The following is a 16,781-nucleotide window of genomic DNA, read 5'->3' on the forward strand; positions in this document are numbered from 1 at the left end:
TTGTGCTGGAGGTCATTGTGCTGGAGGTCATTGTGCAGGAGGTCATTGTGCAGGAGGTCATTGTGCAGGAGGTCATTGTGCTGGAGGTCATTGTGCAGGAGGTCATTGTGCAGGAGGTCATTGTGCTGGTCCTAAGCATCTACGAGACTCTCTATCTGAGCAGATAGTCACACTGGACAATGTCAGTGAAGCCTCCAGTTCTACTGTAAGAAACCTCAGAGTCTTATTGGACCAGGAGCTCTCATTTAAAGCTCATATAAATAAAGCTTGTAAAACAGACTCTTTCCATTTGCACAACAAGAGCCAAAATCAGAAGAATCCGGCCTAAAAGTGAAGCTGAAAAACTTATCCATGCATTTGTAACGTCTAGATTCTCCTGTAACTCCCTGCTTGCAGCGTGTCCTAAAAGCTCCATAAAAAGCTTTAACTGGTTCAAAATGCAGCAGCAAGATTACTAACAGGAACAAAAAGAAGAGAGCACATTACGCCGGTGCTGAAGTCTCTTCACTGGCTCCCCGTCGAGTCTAGAATCACATTTAAACTCCTCCTCCTGATTTACAAAGCCATAAATGACATGGCCCCTCCCACCTCAAAGATGCTCTAGAACCATCTCATCCAATCAGAGCTCTTCACTCTCAGAATGCCGGCCTTCTGGTGGTCCCAAGAGTCTCTAAAAGTACTGTAGGAGGTAGAGCGTTTAGCTCCCAAGCTCCTGTGTTATGGAATCAGCTCCGGCCCATGTTAAATATGCTGACACAGTCTCTTCATTTAAGTCCAGGCTTAAAACGTTCCTCTTCGAAATGACTTATGGTCAGAGTAGTTAGGATCAGAAACATAAACCCACAGCTTCAGCTCCGCTGCCCTAGCAGCAACTCAGGGGGAAGTATGAGCTCTGTCCTCTTCTTCTGACTTATTCTATCAAACAATATTTATTTTTTAATTCCACTTGCAAACTGTTCACCGCCTTCTTTGTCTCACTCCTGAGGACCTGTGGACCCAGATGTCCCTCTCCTGGTGAAGTGTCCCTGCCCCGTGTGGACGGTCCCTCATCTGCCTGAAGAGTGGCTCCAGCTCCAGTCTCCCTCACGTCTGTGAGAGTCACATCCTCCTTCACAGGAACTAACACAGGTTTATACTTTGTCCCAAGGAGGGTTTTTGTAGTTTTTCCTGCAGAAGGAGGAGCTAAGGACAGAGGGCCTGGGACATCGTCCCTCGTCCCCACAGACATTGTTGATTCTGCCTCAGAGGCGACTGTTCTTGTGATTTTGGGCCTTACAAAAATATATTGATTTGATTTGATTTAGTATTTGCAGTACTCACAGCCGCTCTGAATTTTTGCAGTAGTATTTGCAGTATTTGCAGTAGATTTGCAGTGGTAGTATTTGCAGTAGTATTTGCAGTATTTGCAGTAGTAGTATTTGCAGTAGTATTTGCAGTAGTATTTGCAGGATTTGCAGTAGTATTTGCAGTATTTGCAGTAGTATTTGCAGTATTTGCAGTTGTATTTGCAGTATTTGCAGTATTTGCAGCAGTATTTGCAGTAGTATTTGCAGCAGTATTTGCAGTAGTATTTGCAGAAGTATTAGCAGTATTTGCAGTAGTATTTGCAGTAGTATTTGCAGTAGTATTTGCAGTAGTATTTGCAGTATTTGCAGTTGTATTTGCAGTAGTATTTGCAGTAGTATTTGCAGTAGTATTTGCAGTAGTATTTGCAGTAGTATTTGCAGTAGTATTAGCAGTATTTGCAGTAGTATTTGCAGTACTCACAGCCGCTCTGAACAATTGCAGTAGTATTAGCAGTATTTGCAGTAGTATTTGCAGTAGTATTTGCAGTACTCACAGCCGCTCTGAACAGTTGCAGTAGTATTAGCAGTATTTGCAGTAGTATTTGCAGTAGTATTAGCAGTATTTGCAGTAGTATTTGCAGTACTCACAGCCGCTCTGAACAGTTGCAGTAGTATTAGCAGTATTTGCAGTAGTATTTGCAGTAGTATTTGCAGTATTTGCAGTTGTATTTGCAGTAGTATTTGCAGTAGTATTTGCAGTATTTGCAGTAGTATTTGCAGTAGTATTAGCAGTATTTGCAGTAGTATTTGCAGTACTCACAGCCGCTCTGAACAATTGCAGTGGTATTAGCAGTATTTGCAGTAGTATTTGCAGTAGTATTTGCAGTACTCACAGCCGCTCTGAACAGTTGCAGTAGTATTAGCAGTATTTGCAGTAGTATTTGCAGTAGTATTAGCAGTATTTGCAGTAGTATTTGCAGTAGTATTTGCAGTACTCACAGCCGCTCTGAACAGTTGCAGTAGTATTAGCAGTATTTGCAGTAGTATTTGCAGTAGTATTAGCAGTATTTGCAGTAGTATTTGCAGTAGTATTTGCAGTACTCACAGCCGCTCTGAACAGTTGCAGTAGTATTAGCAGTATTTGCAGTAGTATTTGCAGTAGTATTAGCAGTATTTGCAGTAGTATTTGCAGTAGTAATTGCAGTACTCACAGCCGCTCTGAACAGTTGCAGTAGTATTAGCAGTATTTGCAGTAGTATTTGCAGTAGTATTTGCAGTATTTGCAGTTGTATTTGCAGTAGTATTTGCAGTAGTATTTGCAGTACTCACAGCCGCTCTGAACAGTTGCAGTAGTATTAGCAGTATTTGCAGTAGTATTTGCAGTATTATTAGCAGTATTTGCAGTAGTATTTGCAGTAGTATTTGCAGTACTCACAGCCGCTCTGAACAGTTGCAGTAGTATTAGCAGTATTTGCAGTAGTATTTGCAGTAGTATTAGCAGTATTTGCAGTAGTATTTGCAGTAGTATTTGCAGTACTCACAGCCGCTCTGAACAGTTGCAGTAGTATTAGCAGTATTTGCAGTAGTATTTGCAGTAGTATTAGCAGTATTTGCAGTAGTATTTGCAGTAGTATTTGCAGTACTCACAGCCGCTCTGAACAGTTGCCAGTCTCCAAAGTTCATGTTCATCTCTTTCTTCAGCTCGTCGATGTTGCACTGAGAAAGAACTCGACCGTTTATGTTCGCCTGAAACACAGAACCAGCAGTAAGAACCAGCAAAGACCAGTAAGAACCAGTAAGAACCAGTAAGAACCAGCAAGAACCAGCAAGAACCAGTAAGAACCAGTAAGAACCAGCAAGAACCAGCAAGAACCAGTAAGGAACAGCAAGGACCAGTAAGGACCAGCAAGGACCAGTAAGAACCAGCAAGAACCAGTAAGAACCAGCAAAGACCAGTAAGAACCAGTAAGAACCAGTAAGAACCAGCAAGAACCAGCAAGAACCAGTAAGAACCAGTAAGAACCAGCAAGAACCAGCAAGAACCAGTAAGAACCAGCAAGAACCAGCAAGAACCAGTAAGGACCAGTAAGAACCAGTAAGAACCAGCAAGGACCAGCAAGGACCAGTAAGAACCAGCAAGAACCAGCAAGAACCAGCAAGAACCAGTAAGGACCAGCAAGAACCAGTAAGGACCAGTAAGGACCAGCAAGGACCAGTAAGAACCAGCAAGAACCAGTAAGGACCAGTAAGAACCAGCAAGAACCAGTAAGAACCAGCAAGAACCAGCAAGAACCAGTAAGGACCAGTAAGGACCAGTAAGGACCAGCAAGAACCAGTAAGGACCAGTAAGGACCAGCAAGGACCAGTAAGAACCAGCAAGAACCAGTAAGGACCAGTAAGAACCAGCAAGAACCAGTAAGAACCAGCAAGAACCAGCAAGAACCAGTAAGGACCAGTAAGGACCAGCAAGAACCAGTAAGGACCAGTAAGGACCAGCAAGGACCAGTAAGAACCAGCAAGAACCAGCAAGAACCAGTAAGGACCAGTAAGGACCAGCAAGAACCAGTAAGGACCAGTAAGGACCAGCAAGGACCAGTAAGAACCAGCAAGAACCAGTAAGGATCAGCAAGAACCAGTAAGAACCAGCAAGAACCAGTAAGGACCAGCAAGAACCAGTAAGAACCAGCAAGAACCAGTAATAACCAGCAAGGACCAGCAAGGACCAGTAAGGACCAGCAAGGACCAGTAAGAACCAGCAAGAACCAGTAAGAACCAGTAAGAACCAGCAAGGACCAGCAAGGACCAGTAAGAACCAGCAAGAACCAGCAAGAACCAGCAAGAACCAGTAAGAACCAGTAAGAACCAGCAAGGACCAGTAAGGACCAGTAAGGACCAGCAAGAACCAGCAAGAACCAGTAAGGACCAGTAAGAACCAGCAAGAACCAGTAAGAACCAGCAAGAACCAGTAAGGACCAGTAAGGACCAGCAAGAACCAGTAAGGACCAGTAAGGACCAGCAAGGACCAGTAAGAACCAGCAAGAACCAGTAAGGACCAGCAAGAACCAGTAAGAACCAGCAAGAACCAGCAAGAACCAGTAAGGACCAGCAAGAACCAGTAAGAACCAGCAAGAACCAGTAATAACCAGCAAGGACCAGCAAGGACCAGTAAGGACCAGCAAGGACCAGCAAGAACCAGTAAGAACCAGCAAGAACCAGTAAGGACCAGTAAGAACCAGTAAGGACCAGCAAGGACCAGCAAGGACCAGTAAGAACCAGCAAGAACCAGCAAGAACCAGTAAGAACCAGCAAGAACCAGCAAGAACCAGCAAGAACCAGCAAGATCCAGTAAGGACCAGTAAGGACCAGCAAGAACCAGTAAGGACCAGCAAGGACCAGCAAGAACCAGCAAGAACCAGCAAGGACCAGTAAGAACCAGCAAGAACCAGTAAGGACCAGTAAGAACCAGTAAGGACAAGTAAGAACCAGTAAGAACCAACAGGAACCAGTAAGGACCAATAAGGACCAAGTCAGGACCAGGTCAGGACCAGTAAGAACCAGCAAGAACCAGCAAGAACCAGTAAGGACCAGCAAGAACCAGTAAGAACCAGCAAGAACCAGTAATAACCAGCAAGGACCAGCAAGGACCAGTAAGGACCAGCAAGGACCAGTAAGAACCAGTAAGAACCAGTAAGAACCAGTAAGGACCAGCAAGGACCAGCAAGGACCAGTAAGAACCAGTAAGAACCAGCAAGAACCAGCAAGAACCAGTAAGAACCAGCAAGAACCAGCAAGAACCAGCAAGAACCAGCAAGAACCAGCAGAACCAGTAAGGACCAATAAGGACCAATAAGGACCAATAAGAACCAATAAGAACCAGTAAGGACCAGTAAGAACCAGTAAGAACCAACAGGAACCAGTAAGGACCAAGTCAGGACCAGGTCAGGACCAGTAAGGACCAGTAAGAACCAGGTCAGGACCAGTAAGGACCAGTTGCAGTGGCCTCACCTTCCTGATGGTGGCGCTGTACTGTGGGATCATAGTTGCGTCCAGTCCCGCCATCGTCTGCACGCGCTCACAAACCGTCTCCGTCGTCATGGCGCTGAGTAGGAGGGGCGGAGCCAACACAGAGCCGGGGCCCTGGACCAATCAGAACAGCGTTAGGACCAATCAGAGACCAGAGTTTATCTACCAGTGACTATAGAGAGATGCATGCTGGGAAATGTAGTCTAGACAGGAAATCAGAGCAGAAACACTTTAGTCTTCAGCTCAACTGCTCAGAAAAAACTATTATCATGCTCAGCAGAACATGGACCTCTGCACAGGAGAACATGGACCTCTGCATAGAAGAACATGGACCTCTGCACAGCAGAACATGGACCTCTGCACAGGAGAACATGGACCTCTGCACAGGAGAACATGGACCTCTGCACAGGAGAACATGGACCTCTGCTCAGCAGAACATGGACCTCTGCACAGGAGAACATGGACCTCTGCACAAGAGAACATGGACCTCTGCACAGCAGAACATGGACCTCTGCTCAGCAGAACATGGACCTCTGCACAGCAGAACATGGACCTCTGCACAGGAGAACATGGACCTCTGCACAGGAGAACATGGACCTCTGCTCAGCAGAACATGGACCTCTGCACAGCAGAACATGGACCTCTGCACAGCAGAACATGGACCTCTGCACAGGAGAACATGGACCTCTGCACAGGAGAAAATGGACCTCTGCACAGCAGAACATGGACCTCTGCACAGCAGAACATGGACCTGATGTTAACGTTCACCATCCAAAACGGTCCTTTCTGTCCCTGAGAGGAGCTTTTAAATCCTTTAAGTTCTTTAAAGTCTGTGCAGTTGAGTTAAAGCTCTAAGAGGGTTTCCATAGCAACTGACGAGGAACAAGGCCAAAGGAAGGGAAAACCAGGACTAAACCAGGACTAAACCAGGTCTAAACCAGGACTAAACCAGGACTAAACCAGGTCTAAACCAGGACTAAACCAGGTCTAAACCAGGACTAAACCAGGACTAAACCAGGACTAAACCAGGTCTAAACCAGGACTAAACCAGGACTAAACCAGGTCTAAACCAGGACTAAACCAGGACTAAACCAGGACTAAACCAGGACTAAACCTGGACTAAACCAGGACTAAACCAGGACCTGAGGACCTGTTTACCTGTTTGCGTTTCAGAGATGAGATCTGGACACAGGTGAATGAGGAAACAGAAGGAGACACAGAATGAGACGGACACATGAGTCAGAAAACAATTCAGAGGCGTGGACTAAAGGGCCTGAGAGGCGTGGACTAAAGGGCTTCAGAGGCGTGGACTAAAGGGCCTCAGAGGCGTGGACTAAAGGGCCTGAGAGGCGTGGACTAAAGGGCTTCAGAGGCGTGGACTAAAGGGCTTCAGAGGCGTGGACTAAAGGGCCTGAGAGGCGTGGACTGAAGGGCTTCAGAGGCGTGGACTAAAGGGCCTGAGAGGCGTGGACTAAAGGGCTTCAGAGGCGTGGACTAAAGGGCCTGAGAGGCGTGGACTAAAGGGCTTCAGAGGCGTGGACTAAAGGGCTTCAGAGGCGTGGACTAAAGGGCTTCAGAGGCGTGGACTAAAGGGCCTGAGAGGCGTGGACTAAAGGACCTGAGAGGCGTGGACTAAAGGGCCTGAGAGGCGTGGACTAAAGGGCTTCAGAGGCGTGGACTAAAGGGCTTCAGAGGCGTGGACTAAAGGGCCTGAGAGGCGTGGACTAAAGGGCTTCAGAGGCGTGGACTAAAGGGCCTGAGAGGCGTGGACTAAAGGGCTTCAGAGGCGTGGACTAAAGGGCCTGAGAGGCGTGGACTAAAGGGCCTGAGAGGCGTGGACTAAAGGGCTTCAGAGGCGTGGACTAAAGAGTTTCAGAGGCGTGGACTAAAGGGCTTCAGAGGCGTGGACTAAAGGGCCTCAGAGGCGTGGACTAAAGGGTTTCAGAGGCGTGGACTAAAGGGTTTCAGAGGCGTGGACTAAAGGGCTTCAGAGGCGTGGACTAAAGGGCCTCAGAGGCGTGGACTAAAGGGCCTCAGAGGCGTGGACTAAAGGGTTTCAGAGGCGTGGACTAAAGGGCTTCAGAGGCGTGGACTAAAGGGCCTCAGAGGCGTGGACTAAAGGGCCTGAGAGGCGTGGACTAAAGGGCTTCAGAGGCGTGGACTAAAGGGCTTCAGAGGCGTGGACTAAAGGGCCTGAGAGGCGTGGACTAAAGGGCCTGAGAGGCGTGGACTAAAGGGCTTCAGAGGCGTGGACTAAAGGGCTTCAGAGGCGTGGACTAAAGGGCCTGAGAGGCGTGGACTAAAGGGCCTGAGAGGCGTGGACTAAAGGGCTTCAGAGGCGTGGACTAAAGGGCTTCAGAGGCGTGGACTAAAGGACCTGAGAGGCGTGGACTAAAGGGCCTGAGAGGCGTGGACTAAAGGGCTTCAGAGGCGTGGACTAAAGGGCTTCAGAGGCGTGGACTAAAGGGCCTGAGAGGCGTGGACTAAAGGGCTTCAGAGGCGTGGACTAAAGGGCCTGAGAGGCGTGGACTAAAGGGCTTCAGAGGCGTGGACTAAAGGGCCTGAGAGGCGTGGACTAAAGGGCTTCAGAGGCGTGGACTAAAGGGCCTGAGAGGCGTGGACTAAAGGGCCTGAGAGGCGTGGACTAAAGGGCTTCAGAGGCGTGGACTAAAGAGTTTCAGAGGCGTGGACTAAAGGGCTTCAGAGGCGTGGACTAAAGGGCCTCAGAGGCGTGGACTAAAGGGTTTCAGAGGCGTGGACTAAAGGGTTTCAGAGGCGTGGACTAAAGGGCTTCAGAGGCGTGGACTAAAGGGCCTCAGAGGCGTGGACTAAAGGGCCTCAGAGGCGTGGACTAAAGGGTTTCAGAGGCGTGGACTAAAGGGCTTCAGAGGCGTGGACTAAAGGGCCTCAGAGGCGTGGACTAAAGGGCCTGAGAGGCGTGGACTAAAGGGCTTCAGAGGCGTGGACTAAAGGGCTTCAGAGGCGTGGACTAAAGGGCCTGAGAGGCGTGGACTGAAGGCCTTCAGAGGCGTGGACTAAAGGGCCTGAGAGGCGTGGACTAAAGGGCTTCAGAGGCGTGGACTAAACGGCCTCAGAGGCGTGGACTAAAGGGCTTCAGAGGTGTGGACTAAAGGGCTTCAGAGGCGTGGACTAAAGGGCCTGAGAGGCGTGGACTAAAGGGCCTGAGAGGCGTGGACTAAAGGGCTTCAGAGGCGTGAAATAAAGGGCCTGAGAGGCGTGGACTAAAGGGCTTCAGAGGCGTGGACTAAAGGGCCTGAGAGGCGTGGACTAAAGGGCCTGAGAGGCGTGGACTAAAGGGTTTCAGAGGCGTGAAATAAAGGGCCTGAGAGGCGTGGACTAAAGAGTTTCAGAGGCGTGGACTAAAGGGCCTGAGAGGCGTGGACTAAAGGGCTTCAGAGGCGTGGACTAAAGGGCCTGAGAGGCGTGGACTAAAGGGCCTGAGAGGCGTGGACTAAAGGGCTTCAGAGGCGTGGACTAAAGGGCCTGAGAGGCGTGGACTAAAGGGCTTCAGAGGCGTGGACTAAAGAGTTTCAGAGGCGTGGACTAAAGGGCTTCAGAGGCGTGGACTAAAGGGCCTCAGAGGCGTGGACTAAAGGGTTTCAGAGGCGTGGACTAAAGGGTTTCAGAGGCGTGGACTAAAGGGCTTCAGAGGCGTGGACTAAAGGGCCTCAGAGGCGTGGACTAAAGGGCCTCAGAGGCGTGGACTAAAGGGTTTCAGAGGCGTGGACTAAAGGGCTTCAGAGGCGTGGACTAAAGGGCCTCAGAGGCGTGGACTAAAGGGCCTGAGAGGCGTGGACTAAAGGGCTTCAGAGGCGTGGACTAAAGGGCTTCAGAGGCGTGGACTAAAGGGCCTGAGAGGCGTGGACTGAAGGGCTTCAGAGGCGTGGACTAAAGGGCCTGAGAGGCGTGGACTAAAGGGCTTCAGAGGCGTGGACTAAAGGGCCTGAGAGGCGTGGACTAAAGGGCTTCAGAGGCGTGGACTAAAGGGCTTCAGAGGCGTGGACTAAAGGGCTTCAGAGGCGTGGACTAAAGGGCCTGAGAGGCGTGGACTAAAGGGCCTGAGAGGCGTGGACTAAAGGGCCTGAGAGGCGTGGACTAAAGGGCTTCAGAGGCGTGGACTAAAGGGCTTCAGAGGCGTGGACTAAAGGGCCTGAGAGGCGTGGACTAAAGGGCTTCAGAGGCGTGGACTAAAGGGCCTGAGAGGCGTGGACTAAAGGGCTTCAGAGGCGTGGACTAAAGGGCCTGAGAGGCGTGGACTAAAGGGCTTCAGAGGCGTGGACTAAAGGGCCTGAGAGGCGTGGACTAAAGGGCCTGAGAGGCGTGGACTAAAGGGCTTCAGAGGCGTGGACTAAAGAGTTTCAGAGGCGTGGACTAAAGGGCTTCAGAGGCGTGGACTAAAGGGCCTCAGAGGCGTGGACTAAAGGGTTTCAGAGGCGTGGACTAAAGGGTTTCAGAGGCGTGGACTAAAGGGCTTCAGAGGCGTGGACTAAAGGGCCTCAGAGGCGTGGACTAAAGGGCCTCAGAGGCGTGGACTAAAGGGTTTCAGAGGCGTGGACTAAAGGGCTTCAGAGGCGTGGACTAAAGGGCCTCAGAGGCGTGGACTAAAGGGCCTGAGAGGCGTGGACTAAAGGGCTTCAGAGGCGTGGACTAAAGGGCTTCAGAGGCGTGGACTAAAGGGCCTGAGAGGCGTGGACTGAAGGGCTTCAGAGGCGTGGACTAAAGGGCCTGAGAGGCGTGGACTAAAGGGCTTCAGAGGCGTGGACTAAAGGGCTTCAGAGGCGTGGACTAAAGGGCTTCAGAGGCGTGGACTAAAGGGCCTGAGAGGCGTGGACTAAAGGGCCTGAGAGGCGTGGACTAAAGGGCCTGAGAGGCGTGGACTGAAGGGCTTCAGAGGCGTGGACTAAAGGGCCTGAGAGGCGTGGACTAAAGGGCTTCAGAGGCGTGGACTAAAGGGCCTGAGAGGCGTGGACTAAAGTGCTTCAGAGGCGTGGACTAAAGGGCCTGAGAGGCGTGGACTAAAGGGCCTGAGAGGCGTGGACTAAAGGGCTTCAGAGGCGTGGACTAAAGGGCCTGAGAGGCGTGGACTAAAGGGCTTCAGAGGCGTGGACTAAAGGGCCTGAGAGGCGTGGACTAAAGGGCTTCAGAGGCGTGGACTAAAGGGCCTGAGAGGCGTGGACTAAAGGGCTTCAGAGGCGTGGACTAAAGGGCCTGAGAGGCGTGGACTAAAGGGCCTGAGAGGCGTGGACTAAAGGGTTTCAGAGGCGTGGACTAAAGGGCTTCAGAGGCGTGGACTAAAGGGCCTCAGAGGCGTGGACTAAAGGGCCTCAGAGGCGTGGACTAAAGGGTTTCAGAGGCGTGGACTAAAGGGCTTCAGAGGCGTGGACTAAAGGGCCTCAGAGGCGTGGACTAAAGGGCCTGAGAGGCGTGGACTAAAGGGCTTCAGAGGCGTGGACTAAAGGGCTTCAGAGGCGTGGACTAAAGGGCCTGAGAGGCGTGGACTGAAGGGCTTCAGAGGCGTGGACTAAAGGGCCTGAGAGGCGTGGACTAAAGGGCTTCAGAGGCGTGGACTAAAGGGCCTGAGAGGCGTGGACTAAAGGGCTTCAGAGGCGTGGACTAAAGGGCTTCAGAGGCGTGGACTAAAGGGCTTCAGAGGCGTGGACTAAAGGGCCTGAGAGGCGTGGACTAAAGGGCCTGAGAGGCGTGGACTAAAGGGCCTGAGAGGCGTGGACTAAAGGGCTTCAGAGGCGTGGACTAAAGGGCTTCAGAGGCGTGGACTAAAGGGCCTGAGAGGCGTGGACTAAAGGGCTTCAGAGGCGTGGACTAAAGGGCCTGAGAGGCGTGGACTAAAGGGCTTCAGAGGCGTGGACTAAAGGGCCTGAGAGGCGTGGACTAAAGGGCTTCAGAGGCGTGGACTAAAGGGCCTGAGAGGCGTGGACTAAAGGGCCTGAGAGGCGTGGACTAAAGGGCTTCAGAGGCGTGGACTAAAGAGTTTCAGAGGCGTGGACTAAAGGGCTTCAGAGGCGTGGACTAAAGGGCCTCAGAGGCGTGGACTAAAGGGTTTCAGAGGCGTGGACTAAAGGGTTTCAGAGGCGTGGACTAAAGGGCTTCAGAGGCGTGGACTAAAGGGCCTCAGAGGCGTGGACTAAAGGGCCTCAGAGGCGTGGACTAAAGGGTTTCAGAGGCGTGGACTAAAGGGCTTCAGAGGCGTGGACTAAAGGGCCTCAGAGGCGTGGACTAAAGGGCCTGAGAGGCGTGGACTAAAGGGCTTCAGAGGCGTGGACTAAAGGGCTTCAGAGGCGTGGACTAAAGGGCCTGAGAGGCGTGGACTGAAGGGCTTCAGAGGCGTGGACTAAAGGGCCTGAGAGGCGTGGACTAAAGGGCTTCAGAGGCGTGGACTAAAGGGCTTCAGAGGCGTGGACTAAAGGGCTTCAGAGGCGTGGACTAAAGGGCCTGAGAGGCGTGGACTAAAGGGCCTGAGAGGCGTGGACTAAAGGGCCTGAGAGGCGTGGACTGAAGGGCTTCAGAGGCGTGGACTAAAGGGCCTGAGAGGCGTGGACTAAAGGGCTTCAGAGGCGTGGACTAAAGGGCCTGAGAGGCGTGGACTAAAGGGCTTCAGAGGCGTGGACTAAAGGGCCTGAGAGGCGTGGACTAAAGGGCCTGAGAGGCGTGGACTAAAGGGCTTCAGAGGCGTGGACTAAAGGGCCTGAGAGGCGTGGACTAAAGGGCTTCAGAGGCGTGGACTAAAGGGCCTGAGAGGCGTGGACTAAAGGGCTTCAGAGGCGTGGACTAAAGGGCCTGAGAGGCGTGGACTAAAGGGCTTCAGAGGCGTGGACTAAAGGGCTTCAGAGGCGTGGACTAAAGGGCTTCAGAGGCGTGGACTAAAGGGCCTGAGAGGCGTGGACTAAAGGGCCTGAGAGGCGTGGACTAAAGGGCCTGAGAGGCGTGGACTAAAGGGCTTCAGAGGCGTGGACTAAAGGGCTTCAGAGGCGTGGACTAAAGGGCTTCAGAAGCGTGGACTAAAGGGCTTCAGAGGCGTGGACTAAAGGGCTTCAGAGGCGTGGACTAAAGGGCCTGAGAGGCGTGGACTAAAGGGCTTCAGAGGCATGGACTAAAGGGCTTGAGAGGCGTGGACTAAAGGGCTTCAGAGGCGTGGACTAAAGGGCCTGAGAGGCGTGGACTAAAGGGCTTCAGAGGCGTGGACTAAAGGGCCTGAGAGGCGTGGACTAAAGGGCCTGAGAGGCGTGGACTGAAGGGCTTCAGAGGCGTGGACTAAAGGGCCTGAGAGGCGTGGACTAAAGGGCTTCAGAGGCGTGGACTAAACGGCCTCAGAGGCGTGGGCTAAAGGGCTTCAGAGGCGTGGACTAAAGGGCTTCAGAGGCGTGGACTAAAGGGCCTGAGAGGCGTGGACTAAAGGGCCTGAGAGGCGTGGACTAAAGGGCTTCAGAGGCGTGGACTAAAGGGCCTGAGAGGCGTGGACTAAAGGGCTTCAGAGGCGTGAAATAAAGGGCCTGAGAGGCGTGGACTAAAGAGTTTCAGAGGCGTGGACTAAAGGGCCTGAGAGGCGTGGACTAAAGGGCTTCAGAGGCGTGGACTAAAGGGTTTCAGAGGCGTGGACTAAAGGGCTTCAGAGGCGTGGACTAAAGGGCCTCAGAGGCGTGGACTAAAGGGCCTGAGAGGCGTGGACTAAAGGGCTTCAGAGGCGTGGACTGAAGGGCTTCAGAGGCGTGGACTAAAGGGCCTGAGAGGCGTGGACTGAAGGGCTTCAGAGGCGTGGACTAAAGGGCCTGAGAGGCGTGGACTAAAGGGCTTCAGAGGCGTGGACTAAAGGGCCTGAGAGGCGTGGACTGAAGGGCTTCAGAGGCGTGGACTAAAGGGCCTGAGAGGCGTGGACTAAAGGGCTTCAGAGGCGTGGACTAAAGGGCTTCAGAGGCGTGGACTAAAGGGTTTCAGAGGCGTGGACTAAAGGGCTTCAGAGGCGTGGACTAAAGGGCCTGAGAGGCGTGGACTGAAGGGCTTCAGAGGCGTGGACTAAAGGGCCTGAGAGGCGTGGACTGAAGGGCTTCAGAGGCGTGGACTAAAGGGTTTCAGAGGCGTGGACTAAAGGGCTTCAGAGGAGTGGACTAAATGTAAAATTTGAGTCCACGTCAACAGTCACTTAGAGTTCTTTAGTTCTTTGGAGTTCTTTAGTTCTGTGGTACTCACGCAGTCCCAGCTCGGTCCAGGGCTGTAGCTGAACCTCGGAGGAGCAGACGGGAACGAGCAGGTGAAGGGCGTGGCCACAAGGGGGCGTGGCACAGCGTAAAGGTGATGAGGAGGGAAATACGGCTGAACCACAAACCAACAAATGAACGGAACAAAATCAAATGAACGGAACAAAATCAAATGAACGGAACAAAATCAAATGAACGGAACAAAATCATAAGTTACAGATGCCAAACCAAGAGGGAGATGAAGTCCAATAAACCAACACAAAGAATGAATGTGAAGGACAAGAGGACATCACCGTCTCATCGTCCAATCACACGTCTCTGTCCAGGAACTCACCTGAGCCAGGGGAGGAGCCAGGGGAGGAGCCAGGGGAGGGGTCAGGGGAGGGGTCAGGGGAGGAGCCAGGGGAGGGGTCAGGGGAGGAGCCAGGGGAGGGGTCAGGGGAGGAGGCGACTGGGGAGGGTTACATGGAACTCTAACAAAACTAAAAGTGACAAAATGCAGCTAAAGTAACAAAAAGGTGATTAAAGTGAGAGGAAGGAAGCGTCTGGGGAGGGGGAGACTCACCCTGTTGTAGAACAGGTGAAGCGTCTGGGGAGGGGGAGACTCTGGGTGAAGTGTCTGGGGAGAGGGAGACTCACTCTGTTGTAGATGAGGTGAAGCGTCTGGGGAGGGGGAGACTCACTCTGTTGTAGTAGGGGTGCTGTGGAAGCGTCTGGGGAGAGGGAGACTCACTTTGTTGTAGAAGGGGTGCTGTGGAAGCGTCTGGGGAGAGGGAGACTCACTCTGTTGTAGAAGCGTCTGGGGAGGGGGAGACTCACTTTGTTGTAGTAGGGGTGCTGTGGAAGCGTCTGGGGAGGGGGAGACTCACTCTGTTGTAGAAGGGGTGCTGTGGAAGCGTCTGGGGAGGGGGAGACTCACTCTGTTGTAGAAGCGTCTGGGGAGGGGGAGACTCACTCTGTTGTAGTAGGGGTGCTGTGGAAGCGTCTGGGGAGAGGGAGACTCACTCTGTTGTAGAAGCGTCTGGGGAGAGGGAGACTCACTCTGTTGTAGTAGGGGTGCTGTGGAAGCGTCTGGGGAGGGGGAGACTCACTCTGTTGTAGAAGCGTCTGGGGAGAGGGAGACTCACTCTGTTGTAGTAGGGGTGCTTTGGAAGCGTCTGGGGAGGGGGAGACTCACTCTGTTGTAGAAGGGGTGCTGTGGAAGCGTCTGGGGAGGGGGAGACTCACTCTGTTGTAGAAGCGTCTGGGGAGAGGGAGACTCACTCTGTTGTAGTAGGGGTGCTGTGGAAGCGTCTGGGGAGGGGGAGACTCACTCTGTTGTAGAAGGGGTGCTGTGGAAGCGTCTGGGGAGGGGGAGACTCACTCTGTTGTAGAAGGGGTGCTGTGGAAGCGTCTGGGGAGAGGGAGACTCACTCTGTTGTAGTAGGGGTGCTGTGGAAGCGTCTGGGGAGAGGGAGACTCACTCTGTTGTAGTAGGGGTGCTGTGGGCCTGTAATACCGCTGTAGGACGCAGAGGGCGACAGAGACACTTGGCTGTAGATGGAGGTCGGTCTGGGATCGATCTGAGCGAACGACGGACCTGAAGCGGCGACCTGCTCCCGAGCAGCACGAACATCTGAGCCAATCAGAGAGAGAGAGGAGTGAGAGCCAATCAGAGAGAGAGAGGAGTGAGAGCCAATCAGAGAGAGAGAGGAGTGAGAGCCAATCAGAGAGAGAGAGGGGAGATTTGACAAAAGACTAAATTTTTACTCAAATAATTCTCAAACTGACATTTTGTGGACGGGGCCCGGCCGGGCACAGCCCGAAGGAGCGACGTGGGGCCGCCCTCCCGTGGGCCCACCACCCGCAGGAGGATCCATAAGGGGCCGGTGCAGAGAGATCTGGGCGGCAGTCGACGGCAGGGGCCTCGACGACCAGACTAACTCTGGGGACATGGAATGTCCCCTCGCTGGGGGAGGAGCCTGAGCTTGTGCGGGAGGTTGAGCGATATCGACTAGATATAGTCGGCCTCACCTCCAGCACAGTTTGGGTTCTGGAACCATCTCCTCCAGAGGGACTGGACGCTCCACTTCTCTGGTGTTGCCCGCGGGGAGAGGCGGGGCTGGTGTGGGCGGGGCTGGTGTGGACTTATAGCCCCTCAGCTCAGCCGCCACGTGTTGGAGTTTACCCCAGTGAACGAGTGGGTCGCGTCCCTCCGCCTTCGGGTGGGGGACAGGTCTCTCACTGTTGTGGCGGCCTACGGGCCGAACAGCAGTGCAGAGTACCCGGCCTTCTTGGAGTCCTTGGGAGGGGAACTGGACAGTGCACCGACCGGGGATTCCGTTGTTCTACTGGGGGACTTCAACGCCCACGTGGGCAATGACAGTGACACATGGAGAGGGGTGATCGATCACAGGATCTCATCTCTGCTGTTTGCAGACGATGTTGTCCTGATGGCTCCATCAAACCCAGACCTGCAGCTGCACTGGGACGGTTTGAGCCGAGTGTGAAGCGGCTGGGATGAGAATCAGCTCCAAATCCGAGGCCATGGTTCTCGACCGGAAAAAGGTGACTTGTCCTCTCCAGGTGGGTGGGGAGTCCTTGCCCCAAGTGGATGAGTTCAAGTATCTCGGGGTCTTGTTCACGAGTGAGGGAAGGATGGAGCATGAGATCGACAGGCGGATCGGTGCAGCGGCTGCAGTGATGCAGTCGCTGCATCGACCGTTGTGGTGAAGAGGGAGCTGAGTCCAAAGACAAAGCTCTCTATTTACCGGTCGCTCTACGTTCTGACCTCACCTATGGTCATGAGCTTTGGGTAGTGACCGAAAGAACAAGATCGCGGATACAAGCGGTCGAAATAAGTTTCCTCCGCCGTGTGGTTGGGCGCTCCCTTAGAGATAAGGTGAGGAGCTTGGCCACACGGGGGGAGCTCGGAGTAGAGCCGCTGCTCCTCCAGCTGAGGTGGCAGCATCTCTTCCGGATGCCTCCTGGGCGCCTCCCTCGGGAAGAGGCCCCGGGGAAGACCCAGGACACACTGGAGAGACTATGTCTCTCGGCTGGCCTGGGAACGCCTCGGGATCCCCCCGGAGGAGTTAGAGGAAGTGTCTGGGGAGATAGAAGTCTGGGAGTCCCTGCTCAGACTGCTGCCCCCGCGACCCGGCCACGGATAAAGCGGCAGAAGATGGATGGACATTTTGTGGATTCAGAGAAAACACATTTGGACCGGGAGGGCATTTGAGATGATCTCCCTCAGTTTGGGGTC

The 16,781-nt window shown here is 53.0% G+C and overlaps 1 protein-coding gene across 1 annotated transcript in view; it reads right to left on the reverse strand.

The window, feature by feature from the left end:
* Positions 1–16,781, reverse strand: part of LOC140372622 (kinase D-interacting substrate of 220 kDa B-like) — a 57,297-nt gene that overhangs the window by 32,647 nt on the left and 7,869 nt on the right. The window contains exons 4-8 of the mRNA XM_072459739.1: positions 15,004–15,155; positions 13,533–13,655; positions 6,468–6,491; positions 5,292–5,423; positions 2,934–3,032 (exon numbers count right to left, since the gene is read on the reverse strand). Coding sequence (XP_072315840.1) covers positions 2,934–3,032; positions 5,292–5,423; positions 6,468–6,491; positions 13,533–13,655; positions 15,004–15,155 — 530 coding nt within the window. The remainder of the gene's footprint in view (positions 1–2,933; positions 3,033–5,291; positions 5,424–6,467; positions 6,492–13,532; positions 13,656–15,003; positions 15,156–16,781) is intronic.

The sequence above is a fragment of the Eucyclogobius newberryi genome, unplaced genomic scaffold (assembly GCF_026437365.1).
Source record: "Eucyclogobius newberryi isolate DKJ021-1_F unplaced genomic scaffold, fEucNew1.0.hap1 SCAF_267, whole genome shotgun sequence".
NCBI lineage: Eukaryota > Metazoa > Chordata > Actinopteri > Gobiiformes > Gobiidae > Eucyclogobius > Eucyclogobius newberryi.